Source organism: Petaurus breviceps, unplaced genomic scaffold, assembly GCF_028583685.1.
Source record: "Petaurus breviceps papuanus isolate PSGF00001 unplaced genomic scaffold, PetGlider_PUasm1.0 90740, whole genome shotgun sequence".
Classification (NCBI taxonomy): Eukaryota; Metazoa; Chordata; class Mammalia; order Diprotodontia; family Petauridae; genus Petaurus; species Petaurus breviceps.
This window is the reverse complement of record NW_027187330.1, coordinates 452,294-471,365: the sequence shown is the minus strand read 5'-3', so window position 1 is coordinate 471,365 and position 19,072 is coordinate 452,294. Positions and strand designations below refer to the sequence as shown.

At 39.3% G+C, this 19,072-nt stretch overlaps 1 protein-coding gene and 1 long non-coding RNA gene across 5 annotated transcripts in view; one reads left to right on the top strand and one right to left on the bottom strand.

Moving 5' to 3' along the window:
* Positions 1–17,398, top strand: part of LOC138145498 (uncharacterized) — a 28,040-nt gene extending 10,642 nt beyond the window's left edge. Inside the window, exons 3-4 of one of the 2 annotated variants that reach the window (XR_011164238.1) lie at positions 12,895–13,018; positions 16,718–17,398. This is a non-coding gene — a long non-coding RNA (uncharacterized lncRNA). The remainder of the gene's footprint in view (positions 1–12,894; positions 13,019–16,717) is intronic. The other variant, XR_011164237.1, reaches the window with a different exon arrangement.
* The window catches only part of ENTPD1 (ectonucleoside triphosphate diphosphohydrolase 1), a 112,017-nt gene that overhangs the window by 26,744 nt on the left and 66,201 nt on the right, over positions 1–19,072 (bottom strand). For 2 of the 3 annotated variants that reach the window (XM_069067092.1, XM_069067091.1), the window contains 2 exons: positions 14,293–14,420; positions 4,481–4,598 (listed from right to left, as the gene is read on the bottom strand). In XM_069067092.1, the coding sequence (XP_068923193.1) occupies positions 4,481–4,559 (79 nt within the window). In that variant the 5' untranslated portion in view covers positions 4,560–4,598; positions 14,293–14,420. The remainder of the gene's footprint in view (positions 1–4,480; positions 4,599–14,292; positions 14,421–19,072) is intronic. The other variant, XM_069067093.1, reaches the window with a different exon arrangement.

Here is a 19,072-nt window from a genome sequence, read left to right as displayed (position 1 = left end):
GATAGATAGATAGATAGATAGATAGATAGATAGATAGATAGATAGATGGATGGATGGATGGATAGATGGATGGATGGACGGATGGACAGATAGATAGATGATAGATAGATAGATGGGTGGATAGAGGGATAGATAGACAGACAGACAGACAGATAGATAGATAGATAGATAGATAGATAGATAGATAGATAGATAGATAGATAGATAGATAGATGTAGTTAATGTACCACTTCTGGTGTTGATCTCACTTTGTAGTTCTTCATATAGGTCTTTTCCTATTTCCTCATATGTTTCATGTTTATTATTTTTCTATCATCATGATAATCCATCACATCAGTATAACATAAGTTACTCAGATATTTGCCAATCATTGAACATATGGACTGTTTCTCATGTTTTGCTATTACAATTGGAACAATGGATATTTAGGCACAGATGGGTATCAGAGTAGTGGGAAGAGCAATGAATCTAGACTCAAATGCCTGGGTTCAAATCCCAGCTCTGCTTCTTGCTGCCACTTTGTACTGGGCAAGTCACTTTCTGTTTCTAGGCCTCAACTTCCCCATCTGTACAATGAGAGAGTTGGACTCGTCAGCCTTTGAAATCACTTCCAGTTCTAAGTCTGTGATCCTACAAAGTCTTAGCAATGGAATCATTTGGGTGAAAAGCAACATTCTGTGACTTATTACATGATGCCATGTAATGGCAAATGTTTACAGCAAAAAAAAAGTTTACTCCAAAATGTTTACAGCTGACTGCAGTTCCACAGTAATGCATTAGAAAGCTCAGTTTGGGTCAGTTTCAAAAGGCTCTATCTCATGAGGATAGGAAAAAAAAATTCTGATGCTGTTTTTCAATATTTCTGTAGATTTGCATGCAGTATGTCAGAAGAAATTCTACTGAAATACAGAGTGTAAAAATTAACTTTGGCCCACTCTATGTGTAAATTAGTGATTGACTCTGGAAAAACATGTCCAAATCCTTTTTGGAAGCATGCATATTGTGCTTCTCAATTAAGGGCTGGATCCCACTAAAGGACTTTGATATGGAAGCTGTTTTGTAAATTCCATTCTCCCCCTTCCTTGGGCCTCCAATGCCTCTTGCCTCTTTTCCTTTTACATGTTATCACTTGTTGGGATGAGACAGAGCTCTGTTTCCAAGTTGATACAGGAGGAATAAACTAAGATTCCTGATTTCCATTCCAGGAGCTTTACTATTTATTATACTCTGATCTTCATAATCACAGGCATTTGGTTCACTGTGCAATTAAAGTCTAGTTGCTTCCAGTCCTACACAGATCTGTGTAGATGTCCTCTTCCCTTAACAGGCCCAAGTCAGAAGGAGATGTTTAGTGAGGATTGGTTAATTACAGGGGAAACATTAAATAGACTATATGTTGTTTTTTTTTTTAAGCAATTGGGGTTAAGTAACTTGCTCAAGGTTACACAGCCAGATGTTTCTGGGTGTGGTGCTAAGTATCTGAGGTTACAGGGCCAGGTGTTTCTGAGTGGTTGCTAAGTGTCTGAGCCCGGATTCAATCCCCAGGTCATCCCGACACTGGAGCCGGTGCTCTTACTCGCTGTGCTACCTGGCCGCCCCTAGACTATATGTTTTACAGAGCATATAGAAGTTATCAAAAACAGGGGAAAAAATATAGACCCATTGAGGATCTCCTAAAGTGAGCAGTAAACTGATTGGAATCAAAATTCCTAAACTAAGCTAGCCCCCACTTACTCCCCAATTTGGATCAGGGGCTCCAGATGCACAGGGTGTAGCAACCAATTTTGTTCCTGGGAGTTACTCTCTCTGCTTCTAGTGATTTGTTCTCCCTTTTCCAAAGCACACAACCTTTAAGGTTTATCAACTTTTGTCTCTCCCAGCTCCCTGGTAGGACTTCAATAAGAGACAGTCCAAGTGGCAGTGAAGTCCCTTTCCTTGGCCCAGCCCTTTTTTTGCCCCATGTATCATGGCTAAGCTTTAAGTTTCCATTCCATAGCTGGGGAATGATGGGGAGTGATGGTGCAGTTCAAGATTTCATCTCCCTTCTCCCCTAACATTCTTCTGAAACTGCTTCCTTAAGGGTTACAAATAACCTCAGTTACTAATACTTTTCTTTCTCCTCCTCCTCCTCCTCTAGTTTTCTGTATCTTCTTATATTATGAATCAGCTACATGATACAGTAGATAAAATGTTGGAGCTGGAGCCAGGAAAGCCTGAACTTAAATCCTGCCTCAGATAAGAAGTGTGTGACCACTGGCCAAGTCACTTAACCCCTTTCAGTTCTGGTTTCCTCATCTGTAAAATGGGGATATGCCTTGCCCCTACCTCAGAGGTTTGATGTCAGGCTCCAATGAGAAGACCTATAATGTACTCTCTAAATGTGAACTCTTGTTACTGCTATTAGCCACACTTCCTTCTAGATACTCTCTCTTCCCTTGGCTTCATGACTCTGCTCTTTCCTGTTTCTTTAGTTTCCTGCCTGACTATTCCTTCTCAGTCTTCTTTGATGAATTGCTATCTATCTCCTATTTCCTTAACATTAGTTATACAGGGCTCCACCCTGTGCCCTCCCTTCTGTCTATACTTTCTCCTCTACTGAGCTCATCCATCCCTGAAGATTCAATGATTATGTCTATACCTATAACTCTCAAATCTATTCGTCCAACTCTAGTTGACAAGAGCAACTGTTGCCAGATGTTTCATATCTCCACCCTAATGTCGCACTGGCATCTCACACTCACCATGGCTAAAGTCAGCCCCCCTCACAAACTCTCCTTTCTCCTAATTTTCTCTCTTTCTACTAAGAGTACAATCATGTTCCCATTCATAATAATTATAATAGCTATATACATATAGCTGTTAAAAGTTTGCAAAGTGCTTTCTTTGAATGGTAGATTGGGGCACCTAGGTGGTACAGTGAATAGAGCACCAGCCCTGGAGTCAGGAGGACCTGAGTTCAAATCCTGCCTCAGACACTTAACACTTACTAGCTGTGTGACCTTGGGCAAGTCACTTAACCCCAACTGCCCTGCCTTCCCCCCTCTACAAAGCAAAATAAAAAAATAAATAAGTAAATGGTAGATAACACTTGATCTTCACAATAACCCTGTGAATTAGTTGCCATTATTATTACCATTTTATAGGCTGAGGAAGGTTTAATACTTTGCCCATAGTCACACCATTAGTAAATGTGTACAGTAGGATTTGACCTCAGATTTTTCCTACTCCAAGGCTAACGCTATAACTTGGAGCCCCCATCCCTTGGCTCTCTTTTCTGTCATCTTCCATATCCAAAAGTTTTCGAGTACTGTTAATTCTTCTTTCCCATCTTTCATGCCCATCTGCTTCTTTCCATTTATACTTAGCACAGGTCCTTAGAACTCCTTGCCTGGATTAATAGAATAGCCTCCTGATTGGTCTCCCTGCTTCCAGTTTCTTCCTTCTCCCATCCATCCTCCACACAGCTGTCCAAATAATATTCTTAAAACACAGTTGAACCAGGCCACTCCCCTGCTCTAGTGACTCCCTATTGACTCAAAGTAGAAACTCTTCAACTTCTAAGGCCCTTCAAAATCTGGCTTTAAACCTGGTTTCAACTTGTCTGGTCTCACTCCCCATTACTCCCTTCAAACCCTGCCTTACAGTCAAAATGAACAGCTAACTTTTTCCCAAGCTCAACGTTTCATCGTGTCCCACCTCTGTGCATTTTACATTTCATTGTGTCCCACTTCTGGGTGTTTACGGAAGTCCCTCCCCTGGAATGCCCTCCCTTCTTATTTCTACCACTCAGAACCATTATTTTCCTTCAAGACTGAGCCTGGGGGCCACCTCCTCTAGGAGGGCTTCCCTGTTCCCCCCATCCCTAGTTGTTAGTGATTACTCCTTCCTTATGACTAGGGTTTGTTTGTTTGTTTGTTTGTTTGTTTTGGGGGGGGGAAGACATGGGGCAAGAAATCTGAACCTGTAGAAACTTCCAGGTGTAAAAACTCCCTCCACCAATGTAGATCAGCAACATATCTGTAGGTTACAATCCTAGATCACTGCCTGGAGAACTAGGAGGTTATAACTCGCCCAAGTTCCCTCAGCCATGATAAATCAATGATGGAAATTGAATTCCACTTTTCCTGATTTCTGGATTAACCTTCCATCGACTGTGCCCTCCCCTCCACCTCTCATATACATCATACCTCATAACAGAGTGTAAGTTCCCTGAGAGTAGATGTTTTATTTTTATTCTTGTATCCCCAGGACCTACCACAGTGCCAATACATAACAGATACTTCATAAATGTTTGCTAAATCGGATTGCACTCATGCTCATTATAACAGTACCTACAAGGTAATATCAACAAATTCCCCCCAAAGTTCACTGGAAGGGTCACTTCTTAATGCATGCTGCTCTACAGACATGATTTCCCATGACCCTCTTGGGGCCCCATCTCCTTTGGATTTCTGGTCTTTCCTGTATTTCCATACCTTACCTTTTACCTTGCACACTTCCACCTGTTGTACCACTCCAGTGTCATTCTCCTTCTCTGCTGGCCAGTTGTAGATGTACATGTTGGTGTGAGAAGAGCCTGCATCCAGCACAATCCCATACTGAGGACAAAGCAAGCCAGGAACCAATCAGCCACAAATACCCTCCTAACCAGTTAGCTCATGGCAGGACACACTGTTCTCTTGTTGTCAAGAGCCTTGGAACAATGTGTATCTTATTCAAAGGAGGTAGTGGCAGTCCTTTACATGAGAGCTGAGAGCACCCCAGTATCTCTTATGACCAAATCTTTTTCAGATCACATGCCAGCAAGCATCTAGACATACATAATATGCTAGAGTGAGGGTGGGGAGCCTTCTTTCTCCAGAATCTCCTAAAAGTAATAATAATGCTTCAGATTTATTTAGCCCTTTGCAGTCTGCAAAGTACTTTATTTTCCTTAATAAACTTAAGAGGTAACTACTATTGCTACTCCCATTTTACAGATGGAGAAAATGAGATTCATAGGGGATATATGATTTGCACAGAGTTACATTTGTTATTGTTCAGTCATTTCAATTGGGTTCAACTCTTTGTTACCCCATTTGGAGTTTTCTTGGCAAAAATCTTGGAATGGTTTGTCATGAGATTTTCCAGCTCATTTTACAGATGAGGAAACTGAGGCAAACAGGGTTAAGTGCCTTGCCCAAGATTATATAGCTAATAACTGTCTAAGGCTAGATCTGAACTCAGGACTTCCTGACTCCAGGCCTGGCACTCCATCCACTGTGCCACTTAATTGCCTGCAGTTACATAGCCAGTAGGTATTTGGATTCCAACCTAGTTTTCACTGACTCCAGGTCTAGGGTTCTATCCACTGTACCATGCTGCCTCTTTCAAAGTAAAAAAATTAAAACAATTTAATTTATTTAAGATGGGTTGTTTTTGGTTTGGGAGAGAGTGACAGAGACAGAAAGACAGGCAGAGACAGAGACAGAGAGAAACAGAGAGAGACTCACCTGATTTTACTTTAATAGGAATGTGAAACTCTATTTAACAGACACAACAGATATTTCAAAATGAATTTTAATTCCATTATGATGCTTCAATGATCCATGATTTCATCAGCATGAGACTTTGTTCAGGCAATGCAGATCACTGCCCCTCTAGTCCTTAGCAGATGGATTTTATGAGTTACTATGGTTGAAGTAATTTGTCATTGGTAACCGTCTGGTAAATGTGTTTCTGGACTGAGCTAGGCTGGTCTTCAAACAATTGGCATGCTATCTGTCACCAGGCCTATTTATTCTTTCCAGCCTTCTGATGGGCTCTGCCAGAGCTTGCAGTTCCTTGACACAACTTTATAGATCCCACAGGCAACTATGGGACATTGAAGAGACATTAGAGTAGGGCTCTATTGGTAGCAATTCCATATTCCATTTTCCATAGGCAACTCTCTGTGACTAAATATAGTAGAACCATGGCTATCTGCACTAGCAGAGGGAATTTCCTTGCTGGAAGTTCCTGACATAAACAAAATCACAAGTCTGGTCCAAAACAAACAAATAAAAATCCACACTATGTACACTTAAAAGTAAGGGGAAAGGTAAAGGTTAAATTGGAGAAGGGAGAGGGATAAATATGGATGGAAGGAAAGAAAGGACAGGCAAAGGAGAGGAGGAGGAGAAGGAGGGGGGGGAGAGAGAGAGAGAGAGAGGATGAGACAGTGTTCAGCTCCTCAAACCTCACTCTCAGGCTTCATTTCTTTCTCAAGCATCCCCTGTGAAAGGGCTGTGGGGAGAAGAGACCTTAGAAAGTCTGAATCAGAGTCTTTACTGACTCTGAAGCATGAACTCAACATATACAATGTAAGACCTGGGGCAGGTCTCGTGAAGCCCCAAAGAAACACTCACAGGATAAGGAAAATATAGACTAGTAGATACAAAATGATTCTTCCTCTTGCCCCAGTGGATACCATGGAGTCCTTGGCTCTTTCTCCAAGTACAAAAAGTCTAAATTCCTGAAAATACAGTATTAAGGGGTTAGTTTCCAAATAACAGCATTAGGAATAAGAGGTCTCCTGACTCTCTTGTGAATTCTAAATTCTTTCTCCTTGTGAAGAACTAGCCCCACCACCTCCACCCCCCACCATGAAGTAATACTTTAATTTTCAAAGACCTAGGGAAGCTGATGCTCTCTAGGAAGTTGTTTAACTCTCTGGCAATCTCAAGTTCCTTCCCTTGGGGTGGGGTGGGGGGGACTACTCTTTATAGTACTATTAATTGAGAAGACTTTATAGGTCTCTAGGGAGGAAGAGGTCTACCAGAAGGAAAGGGAGTTTTCTTTACTGTCTAACGGCTAGAGTGCAAAACTTTCTGTGTTCTTTATTATATAATTAAATCCTATTCTTTGACATCTGAAAAAGGGGAAAATGATGTATTTGTAGAAAAATATTTATAGCAGCTCTTTTTGTAGTGGCTAAGAATTGGAAATCAAAGGGATGTCCATCAATGGGGGAATGGTCAACCAAGCTGTGGTATGTGATTGTAATGGAATATTATTGTGTTGTAAGAAATGACAAGCAATATGATTTCAGTAAAACCTGGAAAGGCTTACATGAACTGATGAACAGTGAAGTGAATAGAACCAGAAGAACATTGTTGTAATAGTAATGAAATTTGAAGTTCCTTTTGTATTGCTAAGCTGAGAGGTACTTAGCACTTAGTAATTAATCAGGCTTCTGTTGAAGAAACATAAGGTATTAACCCCTGTTGCTGATACAGGAAGGGGTTGGCTAAAACAGGAAGGAGCGTGTGTGGTGTGTGTGTGTGGTGTGTGTGTGTGTGTGTGTGTGTGTGTGTGTAAGGAGAAGCCCCTGCTAGGTCAGATAGATCTTCTTGGAGCAAGCTTTGTGAAGGCAGAACCTGCTGCCACCAGGGAGGCTGAAGAGGAAAGACCCCTCCCCCCCAGGCTGGAGAGAATGATTTTGATTTTGAAAACCTGGATGGAGTGATTTTGATTCTGAGAGCCAGCTGAAGATTCTGCTGAGGATTTCTGAGGGCCAGCTGGAGCTGCTAAGGCTGCTGAGGATTCCCTGAGGGCCAACTGGAGCTGCTCTAGACTGAGGAAGCATGTCTGTGATGCTGGTACTTTGCATGAATCTGTTGGTGGCTTTGTTAAGCCTTGACTTCCCAGGAACAGAGACTGAAGTATTTAAGGTGGACTGGATGCTGTGAGCTTCAGCGTGGAACAGGAAGAATGTGGAGAGCTAGATGAGGACCTGGGAGCTGTCTGCCTTTGAACCCAGGTGACAATTTGGTGAATCCAGGTATGATCTGGGACCATGGAAGGGGATCCAGGGAATCTGAGAGACCACCCTGAGTCAAGCTGAAAGAAGACTTTACTTGGATACTGTGTAGTGACTGAGAAGATTTTAATTTACTAGTGACCTAGGGGTGGAAGCCTTGTGTATTTTCTGATAACTGAATAGTGAATAATGATTAAATAGTAACTGATTTGTAACTTGGTGTGCCCCATGGGTGGAGAACTTTGACTGTTATACTTTGTGTTCCTTAAGGAGGCAAACCTCCTTAAGGATGATTGAATGATTGAGTTACTAGATGATTGCTCTTTGTTCAAAACTTTGTAACCACTGTGGTGAAAACTATGTGGCCATTTTCTGTGATAAGTTGTTGTGAATGCTATATTTTGATTTTCTGTGATAAGTTGTAACATTGTGAATGCTGTACCTTGATTTACTATGAATGTTTTGCTCTGCTTTATTATGGAATAAATAGAGTGTTCACTATACTGTGTAATCAGAATCTTAAAAGCTGTTCACAGTAGCATTCTTCTGGAAAGCTGCTCATGCTTGGCTTTATAGTTGTACACAGTAACAGCAATATTGTTCAATGAAGAATTGTGAGTGACTTAGGTATTCTCAGCAATACAATCTCACAGGACTAATGATGAAGCATACTATCCACCTCCAGAGAAAGAACTAATATTGCTTGAATGTAGACTGAAGCTTGCTGTTTTTCACTTTCTTTTATTTTTTCTTTTATTCTTGTTGTTTTGTACAAATTACTAATATAGAAATGTTTTACATAATTGACATATATAACCTATATCTGATTGCTTACTGTCTCAGGGAGGGGAAAAAGGATAAAAGGAGGGAGAGATGGAATTTGGAACTCAAAACTTTAAATAAAAATTTTTTTTAATTTTTAAATTTGGGGGAAAAAAATCTATTCTTTGTTTAATGCCTTGTGATCCTGGGTGCTTTTAAGGTGAATTGATGGGCAAATATTGGCAGAGTAGCATACATTAATATTCTCATCAGGCACCACCTGTGTAGAAGGTTATAAGTCAAATAAGTGAACTGATGGCTACCATTGGGAACTACCAGATACCTATGCTCCAAGGTTTTGTTTGTGTGGGAAATAGCCAGAAAGAAGAAACTAAAGGTCCCAAAATGTACCCAGGCTCCTCATATAAAGAGAAAACCTCGGATAGAAGGGTTAAAATAAGAAGAAAATATATGAGATACTGTTGTAAGATAAGATCGTTACTTTCCACTCTCCAGAACACCATTATAATACTATTGGCAGTATTATTTTTAAAAATGGGTCAAAGAATCTTGTACAAAGATGACATAGATCAATGCCAAAGAGCTTTCTCATATCTTAGCAGTTTTAACCTCCCAATTTAAAAGACCACGACTTCACATGACCCTTCAGAGTCCAAATGAACAATTCTTAGGAAGAAGGTATGTCATATTCCATACACCCCTGACAATAAAAGGTAGAGAAGAAAGACCCAGGAATGAGGAAGGGTTCACTTTAGTGACACCACCCCCATAAGGGACAGATAGATTCAAGATATTAAAGAAGAACAGTTAGGAGAGGGAACCAGCCCCATCCCCATATCTCCAAAAAGAACCCAGAACAAGAAGCCTTGTCAAGAAAGACCAGAAGGAATAGTGGTAGACCCTGATCAAACAGAAAGGTGAGATATTAGAGAAACTCAAGGGGTAGGAATAGACATTTTTTTCTTAAAAGATCGGTTTTGCCCTTATTCTGAGCCATAATGTAAATCTTCATCTTCTGGGCTTATGATAGGACATAAGTAGCATTGTAAAACAAAACAAAACAAAACATTGGAGTATGAGTAAAGAGGTCTGTGTTGGTTCTACTTGTATTACTGTGTAACTTTGAGCAAGTCATTTCACCTAACTATAAAATAAAACAAGGTTGAATCAGATACACTCAATAAACATTTATTAAGCACTTAGTGTGTACACAGCACAGTGCTGGGGCAGGGGGAAAAGATGAGTTTAGACAAGGCCCCTACCCTCAAGGAGCTTACAGTCTAGTAGGTCTCTACAGTTTAGTAGGTCTCTAAAGTGCCCCTACTCCAACATTTTTTGATTCTAAACCTAATGAGGCAGATCATCTAAATAAGGTTAACCTTAAGATAAGATACCTCTAAGTGGAATGACATGAAAAATAACAGAAGCAACTCCCCTTACTTTCCTTAGATTCATTGTTTTGTGACCTCTAAAGTTTTTTTTTTTAAACACTTGTTCCTTTAATACTCATTCCTGCGGCTCCATCAGCCAGTCTCAAAAATTCTAATGGTTTATGAGCAGTCAGTCCTTTTAAATGTTACTTTAGCGATCTGTAAACAAGTCTTTTTCTGTCCTCAGGGAATCACTGATCTGGCCTGCTAAATCTTTAGTTTAAAGAGACAGAAAGGGGAATCTTTTTTGTAAGTGACAGTAGTGGGTCTCTCTTGAAAATAGGGTCAAGATTTTCTTATTTCCAACTAGAAAACATTTTGAAATGCAATTTAGAATACATATATATATATATATATATATATATATATATATATAGAGAGAGAGAGAGAGAGAGAGAGAGAGAGAGAGAGAGAGAGAGAGAACTGTGCAAAAGTTTGGATCCTGAAATCAAAACTGATCTTCCCAAATACTCCATAGAGACATCAAACCACAAAATCTTTCTCATCTGAGGACAATCCTTTGATCCATTTTTGAAGTGGAAATCTTGGGAAATTCCATGAACATTGAACACCAGATGCATGTCTCAGAGAGTGCCAGCAGCGGGAATATCTCAAGTGAAATGCTCACAGCAGAGTCCTGCTTGTAACACTGATTGGACAAAGCAGTCCAGAAAGGGAGCGGGGAACTTAAGTCAAATACAGAGAAGTCAAAGCTAAGAGTTGGCTGCCCAGCAAAGGTGTTGTGACTGGAAACCACATGCCTGGAAGTGGAGGGAGAATTCTATTAGCTGTTCTGTGTAAGTCTTTATAACTGTTCCAAAAAAAGGTTTGGCATTCAGGAATGGACAAAGCTAAGAAGATTTTAAAACATACACTTTCCCAAATGCACTTGAGACCCAGAAGCTTTGGGAAAGAGATGTGGAAATAGGGAGTTTCCAGATAGAACAAAGAACTGTTAGATATAATAAATATAATACTAGTTCATATTTATATAATATGATCTCCTTTGATCCTTATGATAACCCTGTGAGCTAAGTGCTGTTATTATCCCTCACTTACAGATGCAGAAACTATAGGCCTTGCTCAGGGTCACAAAACTAGTGAGGGTCTGAGGGGGAATATGAACCACTTTCTCTGACTCCAAGTCCAATTCTCCATCCACTGTACCCTAGTGCCTCTCCAACTTAACTAGGATCCAAGAAATGAAGACATGATTGGCATGTTACAGTGACCTGCTGTATGTGTACCTTTAAGCTTCTCTTCCTGACTGACATTATCACTAGTTCCATCTGTTCCAACTCCAAGCTGGTCTCTCTCTTAGAGACTGTAAAAGACCTTAAGAGATACATGGCTCTCTTTACTCTGGCTTGTGAGAGAGGACAAACCATTCATAGGGAGAATAGAAGCCAAGAAGAAGAAAATTCCAAGATGGAAGACACTGACCCAGAGGAGAGGACAAAGAGTTACACCAATGGTTCCATTAAACAGACATAAATAAGGTTTTCTCATGAAGAGTGTTTTCAGACATACTAAAAGGAAACTTTCAGCCATGCAAAGGAAGACTCTCTAGCAATAGCCAAAATGGGGTTATGTTTCCCAGAATGAACAGACAAAAGATGGTGGCTGATGGCACTCTACTGAGGATTCTTGCTTAACAAGGTGAAGACTTAATATCGCAAATCCATGTTTTTGTAGAATGTACTCAAGTTGTAAAAGAGTTCTAGCCAAAGCTCAGACCTATGAAGTGCTATCCATTTCTGTTCTTCTGTGTGAGAATTAATGAAAACTGAAAACTAAACTCATTTCTAGAAAATTTTAAGATCTGAGAAGGAAAATGGAAATCTGTGGTACTTATATATTTTTTTCATTTATTTTTTCAATTAATAAGCATTTTCTCTCCCTTTTACCTTGTCTTTTCCCATGGGGAAAAAAGTCTTTGTGACAAATATGCATGGTCCAGCAAAAAATATTCTCACATTGGAATATTGAAAAATGTATATCTTGTTCCACGTCTTGAGTATATCACCTCTCTGCCAGGAGACAAAGTAGCATAGTTCATCATAGGTCCCTTAGAATTATGGTTGATTGTTGCATTGATCAGAGTCCTTAAAACTGAAAGTTTTTGTCATTACAACATTGTTATGATACAAATTATTCTTCTGATTTTTCTTACTTCACTTTACATCAGTAAGTCTTCCCAGGTTTCTCTAAAAATGACTCTCTAGTCATTTCTTATTGCATAATAGAATTGCATTACCTTCGTATGCCATAATCTGTTCAGCCATCCCCTAATTGATGAGAACTCCCTTGGTTTCCAGTTGTTCATCACTATAAAGAGTGGCTATTAATACTTTTGTACTTATGGGTTTTTTCCCCTTTTTCCCACCTTTTTGGTGGTAAAGACCTTGTAGTAGTATCACTGGTAGGTGATGCAATGGATAGAGCATGCTGGGCCTCAAGTTAGAAAGACTCATTTTCCTGAATTCAAATTTGGCCTCAGATACTTACTAGCTGAGTGATGCTGGGCAAGTCATTTAACTTTGTTTGTCTCAGTTTCTTCACTGGAAAATGAACTAGAGAAGGAAATGGCAAACCATCCCATTATCTCTGCCAAGAAAACCCTAAATGGGGTCACAAAGAGTCAGACACAACAGAAACAACCGAACAACAAGAAGTAGTATTCCTGGGTGAAAGGGTATGCACAATTCAGTAACTTTGGGGGCATAGTTCCAAATTGCTTTCCAGTATGGTTGTGCCAATTCACGGTTCCATCAATAGTATGTTAATGTACCTATTTTCCTGCAACATTTGTCATTTTTCTTTTTTTCTTTTAACAACTTTGCCAGTTGGAGGAGTATAAGATAGAAACCCAGAGTTTTTCATTTTCATCTCTTCTTCCAGTATTGATGGTCATGACTTTGGAAGAAGGAGTCAATAGTTGGCTATGTAGATGGTATCTACAACAGCAAGAAGATGATTTCCTGGATAGTGATCCACAATACCAGATTGGAAGACAACTGTCTAGGTATGGAGATGGAGGGGAATGTGTTTAGAAGGAGACTAATCAAGAGGGCTTTAAATTAAATTTTGAAGAAGAGGGAGAAAAAAGTCCAGCTTCAATTGCAAACTTGAATAAGGCAGAACGAGTATGGCAAAGATGGTACCATTAAATCTTAAATGAAAATAACAGGGAAGCTGGTTGGGAGTGCAGCTTCAGATGGCAATATAACTACATAAATGACCTCATTGCAGCCCAGATTAAGCTAGAGAATGAACTAAAGTGAGAATTAGGGTGATGGACTTGGCCCAGACCAGGCAGATTAGAGTAAAGACTATATATACTTTATTCTGCAATGGAAGACTGGGCCAGGGCAGGGTTAGGTGAGGAGATACAGAAACAAAACTACCAGAAAAGGTAGGTCTGGATTAGGCTATATCATAAAGACATATAAAGGAACAAGGAGACATATATCTCTAGGATATGCTGATGAAGGACAAAGTCAAAGACAAGAAGAGGAGATTGGAGAGAAAGAAGTGTGATATAGTCGATAGAAAACTTGGAGACAGGAAGACTCAGGTTCAAATCCTGCCTCAAACACTTTATAATTTGTGGCCCTGGTTCGGCCACTTAACCACTCTATGCCATGGTGTCCTTGTCTGCAAAATGGGGGAGAAGTTAGAGACTCAGACCTCTCAGGTCCCTTTCAGCTTTAAATCTATGACCTTATGATGCTATGACAACAAGTGTATAATTGATCACTAGACCATGGTCAGGAATGAAGGATTAGGAGAGGGAGCAGTCAAGCTGACTCAGAGAATCCCTCACAGTCTGCATGGTGTCACAGGGAGGTTCTTCTTACCTCAGTTCCAAGCTTGTAGTCTAGGCATTTTCCCAAGGCTGTGACAATAATCAATGCACAGAGTACAGTTAACAAAGGAAATCCAAGATTAAAAGGCAAGAAAGTCATTAGAGCCTCAGATTTCAAAACTCCATGATTTGGTGGACTACAGGCAAGCATATCTTGGAACCAACTCAAACTAGCTCAGAGAACTGATTGCTAAATCTTCAGTGTAAGCATCAACCTCAGAAACCAGCAAATGCTACAAATCAGAGCTTAATTTATTTTTGTTGATCATCTAGATTTAAGAAAGTGACGAGAAAAATGAAGATTAAGCTTAAAAGTGTGTCCTGCAGCCAGTTGTTAAACATTTACCAGCACACCTCTGCCTACAAGGCAGATTGGAATGGTCAGGGCAGGCTAATTTACTCTCCAAATTGTTATAAATTCTTCGACTTACCTTAACATTTTCTGGCAGTGGCTTGTTCTGGGTTAGGCCCACTGTGATTAAAGCAATCACAGCCAAGAAAAATAAGAATCCGAGGATGACCAGGATATTCTTGGACCCACATCTCTTTGGTTTAGTATCTGTAAACAAAAACAAATGACAGTCAGTCAATAAGCATTTATTAAGCTCCTACTATATGCCAGGCATTGTGCTAAGTGCTGGGGATGTAAAGAAAGGTAAAAGACAGAATCCACCACTGTTTATTCAGCAAATATTTACTGAGCGCCTGCCATGTGCCCCAAAATGCGCTAAATCTAAGGAAGGCGGAGATACCAAAACAGAGAAGCTAGTCTCTGCCCATGAACAACTTGCAATGCAGTTGATAAAAGAAGACTTATATATGAAACAATTGCAATACAAGGGCAGATATCACCCCCAAAGAGCTGTGAGGGCAACAATAGGAGTGCTCTCCTCACCTGTGTAGGTCCCTGCTTCTAGGTACCTTTTTATCCTTGAGGTTAAGTGATTAATAAATGTTTATTGACTGACTAATTGAGTTACACCATAGCACAGTGCAGTGGTTACTGTTTAGACCTTTTGTGGGGTCTGAGCTGATAGTCCAAGTGCTTATGTATACTTTATCCTGCAATAAATAATTGCCCAATTACGTTACAAATAACTTTTTCTTCTCTGACAACAAGCAGGCACATGTTTGAAACATTATAGGTTTTCACAAAGTAGAATAAAATGTTATATTTTATAATTATAGCATATATATTTTAATCTGGAGCTTTTTGGAGAGGGCAAAAGTTTTCATTGTAGCTTTTATAAACACTTATTGAATAAATGTAAAAAATATGTATAAAGAGTGGTATATTAAATTACCCCGGAAGTTCACAACACAGTTTTGTTTTTGTTGCTGCTGCTGCTGTTGTTGAAAGAGGTTCAATAACAAAACAAATTGGAAACCATTGTGGGCGGATAGCTGGTCTGGGAGTCATGGAGACCTGGGTCTGAATCCTGCCTCTAACGCTTACTATATAATCAGGCACAAATCATTTAACCAGTCTGAGCTTCAGTTTCTTGATCTGCAAAATTTAATTAATAATAATTGTAGCAAAAGCTCCCATAGTTTTTGTAAGGCTTTAGTGAGATAAGGCAAACTTTAAAGCAATTATTCTATAAATGTCAATGGTTATTCTTATCCTATGTTTCTCTTGCCCATTTCCTCCCATAAATCTTTCACAGAGGATGTACCCAATGTGAAGGGAAGGTCTGTGTCTAGGTTTCTTTTAAAGTTCATAGATATCAATCAGTCCATCAACGATCATTTATTAAGCACCTACTCTGTGCCAGGTACTGTCCCAAGACCTAGGCATACAAAGAAAGGCAAAAAACACAGTCCTTGATCTTAAGATCACATTGTAGTAGTGGAAATAACATATTAAAAAGCTAGGCAAATATGAGATATAAAATAGATGGAAAAGACTCGATCAAGTTGGCCCATGCCCTGTAGAGTAAGTCTCAATCAATCCATTAATCAAAGACTTCTGATTAAGTATGAAAAGTCCTTGGATGGATCAGAGTGACATTGACAGGAAGAACGTTCAGATTGACTGAGAAATCTTAGTCATGTCTGTGGGTCTCACGTAAAAGAGCAGACCAGTGAAAAACCAGAAATTGAAGATTCAGTCTTAAGAGGGATTTGGAGGTCTTACAGTGGAAAGAATGTAGTAAGAATATCAAGTAGCCCAGGAGCAAGTAGCAAAAAAAAACAAAAACAAAACAAAAGAGAAAGTGGGACTGCCCAGTGACAAAGAGGGCCATCAGCCCTACGGGCAAATTGAAACACTGACCCACAAAGACTTAAGGAAGTTCCCAGAAAAGGTCTACTCTTTGCCCAACTTCTCTTTCCAGTACCTGTTTATCAACAGACACATGCTATGATATAACACTCTAATGCTGCATTTTTTTTTTGCCCAAACATTTCCAGTAACAATTTCACCTCAACCACAAAGAGGCCATCAAAGGTTGACTAGAGATCAACACAAAATGTAAATTAAGGCAGAGAGTCAAACCTTTGCCAGAATGTTAGAAATTTTCCTAATTGGGAACTTGGAGAGATTATGATTGCATGCCTAATTTTTTTGTTTACTATAAATTTGTTTAAAGCAGCATGTGAACCTGAAGAGACATTCAACTGCCACTAGGCTTAAAAGAGTTCATTATTTTAATAGTGTGTTACACTAAAATAAAAGCCTTCCCCTGGTACAAGTATAATCAAGCTAAACAAATTTACACATTGGTCATAGCTGAAAATACATATCTCATTTTGTACCACCTCCCTGCCAAGAAGTAGAAAAGTGGAATGTTTCATCATTAATATTCTGGAGTCATAACTGGATACTGTATTGATCTGAGTTCTTAAATCTTTCAGTTTCCTACTGATGGGATGCCCATTAATTAAGGGATGGGTGAATAAATTGTGATATATGACTGTGATGGAATGCTATTGTGCTACAAGAAACGACAAGGAAGATGGTTATAAAAATTTCTTGGAAGTCTCATATGAACTAATGCAAAGTGAAGTGAGTGGAACCAGGAGTACATGGTACACAGTATTAGAGCTGTGAAAGACTTAGCTACTCTGATGAAGACAATGATCTAAGACAATTCCAAAGGACTCATGAAGAAGAATGATATTCACCTCTAGACAGAGAATGGATGGACTCAGAGTACAGATGGAAGTATACTTTTTTCACTTTTTAAATTTTTCTTGTTTTGTGTATATACATTTTATTTTTGCAACAGGCTAATATGGAAATATGCATTGCACAACTTTCCATGTATAATCAATATCATATTGTTTGCCTCCTCAAAGGGTAGAGGAGGGTCAAGAGAAAGGAAAATAATTTGGAACTCAAATTTTTAAGAAAGGAATGTTAAAAATTTTTTAATGTAATTGAGAAATTATTATTTACTGAAATAAATTTTTAAAATTTTAAAAAGTTAGTTTCCTTTACATTATTATAGTCATTGTATAAATTGGTTATACTATTAGTCATACTCACTTCTTCTGTTTTGATTCATACAAGTCTTCCCAGGTTTCTCTGAATTCCTCCATAATAATGCAATAATAATCTTTTACATTAAAGTAGTATAGATTCATTAAAGCTATTCTCCAGGGGCGGCCAGGTAGCACAGCGAGTAACAGCACTGCTCCAGTGTCGGGATGACCTGGGGATCGAATCTGGGCTCAGACACTTAGCACCCACCCAGAAATGCCTGGCCGTGTAACCTTGAGCAAGTTACTTAACCCCAATTGCTTAGGGGCAGCCAGGTGGCTCAGCGAGTCGGGATGACCTGGGGATCAAATCTGGGCTCAGATACTCAGCACCACACCTAGAAATAACTGGCCGTGTAACCTTGAGCAAGTTACTTAACCCCAATTGCTTTAAAAAAAAAAAGCTATTCTCCAATTAATGGGTACCTACTTCATTTCCAATTCTTCCTAAAACAAAACATGCTGCTATAAATAATTTTTTGTACATTTTAATTCTTTCCCTTTGTCTTTGACCTCTTTGGGGTATATGTCAGTAGTAGAATCACTGGATAAAAGGGTCAAACTGGGTCAAATTGTGCATATGCATAGTTTAGGATAGGGAATTCTGTTCCACTGATTGACTTTTAAAAAATTAACCAATACCAAATAGTTTGGATGATTACTGCTTTTTAATTTAATTGGGGATCTGGTATTGCTCCCTTCCTTCCCACTTTTTTTCATTATTCCCTTAAGATTCTTGACCTTTTACTCCTCCTGGTGAATTATATTTCTTTGTCTGCTTCTACAAAGTAACCCTTTGGTAGTTTGAATGATTTAGCCTTGAATCTCTAAATTAATTTACATAGTATTGTCATTTGCCTTCTAACTATTCAATGCTTGAAACTTTGATGGTCTACCCAGGCCTGCCCTCACACAAAATGTCCCATGCTCCAAAACTATTCCTTCTTTGTCTAAGACCCTTTCCCACTCCAAATCCTCATTTCCTCAGAGCCAGGGACTGCACATAGATATTCTGATTATCTGATTAAAACAAATCACACTGAGATAATGAGTAACTGATCATCTTAACCTTCCCATATACATTCCCTTAAATTCTTCTTGCTCTACTTTTCATTTCTTTTCATCCAATCATTCACTTTGTGAATAGGGCAGGAAGTAAAATAAAAAAAGAGAAAAGAGGAAAAAAAGGAGGAGAGGAGGGCAGAAAGTAAGCCAGTATTCCAAAACTGTATTAAATAGAATTGTATACTGTTAGAACTGAAAGAGAATATTGAGAGGCGTATGATTATAGTGTAAAAGTATGGAAAGGGCAGCTAATTGGCCCAGTGGATAGAGCATTGGGCCTAGAGTCAGGGAGACTCATCCTCCCGAGTTCAAATCTGGCCTCAGACACTTACTAGCTGAGAGACTCTGGGCAAATCATTTCATCCTGTTTGCCTCCGTTTCCTCATCTATAAGATGAACTGAGGAAGGAAATGGCAAACCACTCCAGTAATCTTTGTTGTGAAAACCCCAAATGGGTTCATGAAGAGTCAGACATGACTAAATAATGACTGAACAACATTAAAAAGTGTGGAATTTGGAGTCAGGAGACCTGAGTTCACATTTTGGCCTTGATACTTACTAGCTATGTAACCTTGGACAAAGCATTTAACCTCTTGGAACTTCAACTTCCTCATCTGTAAAAGGAGACAGTAAAGCTTTTCTACTTACCTCATGGGTTGTTAT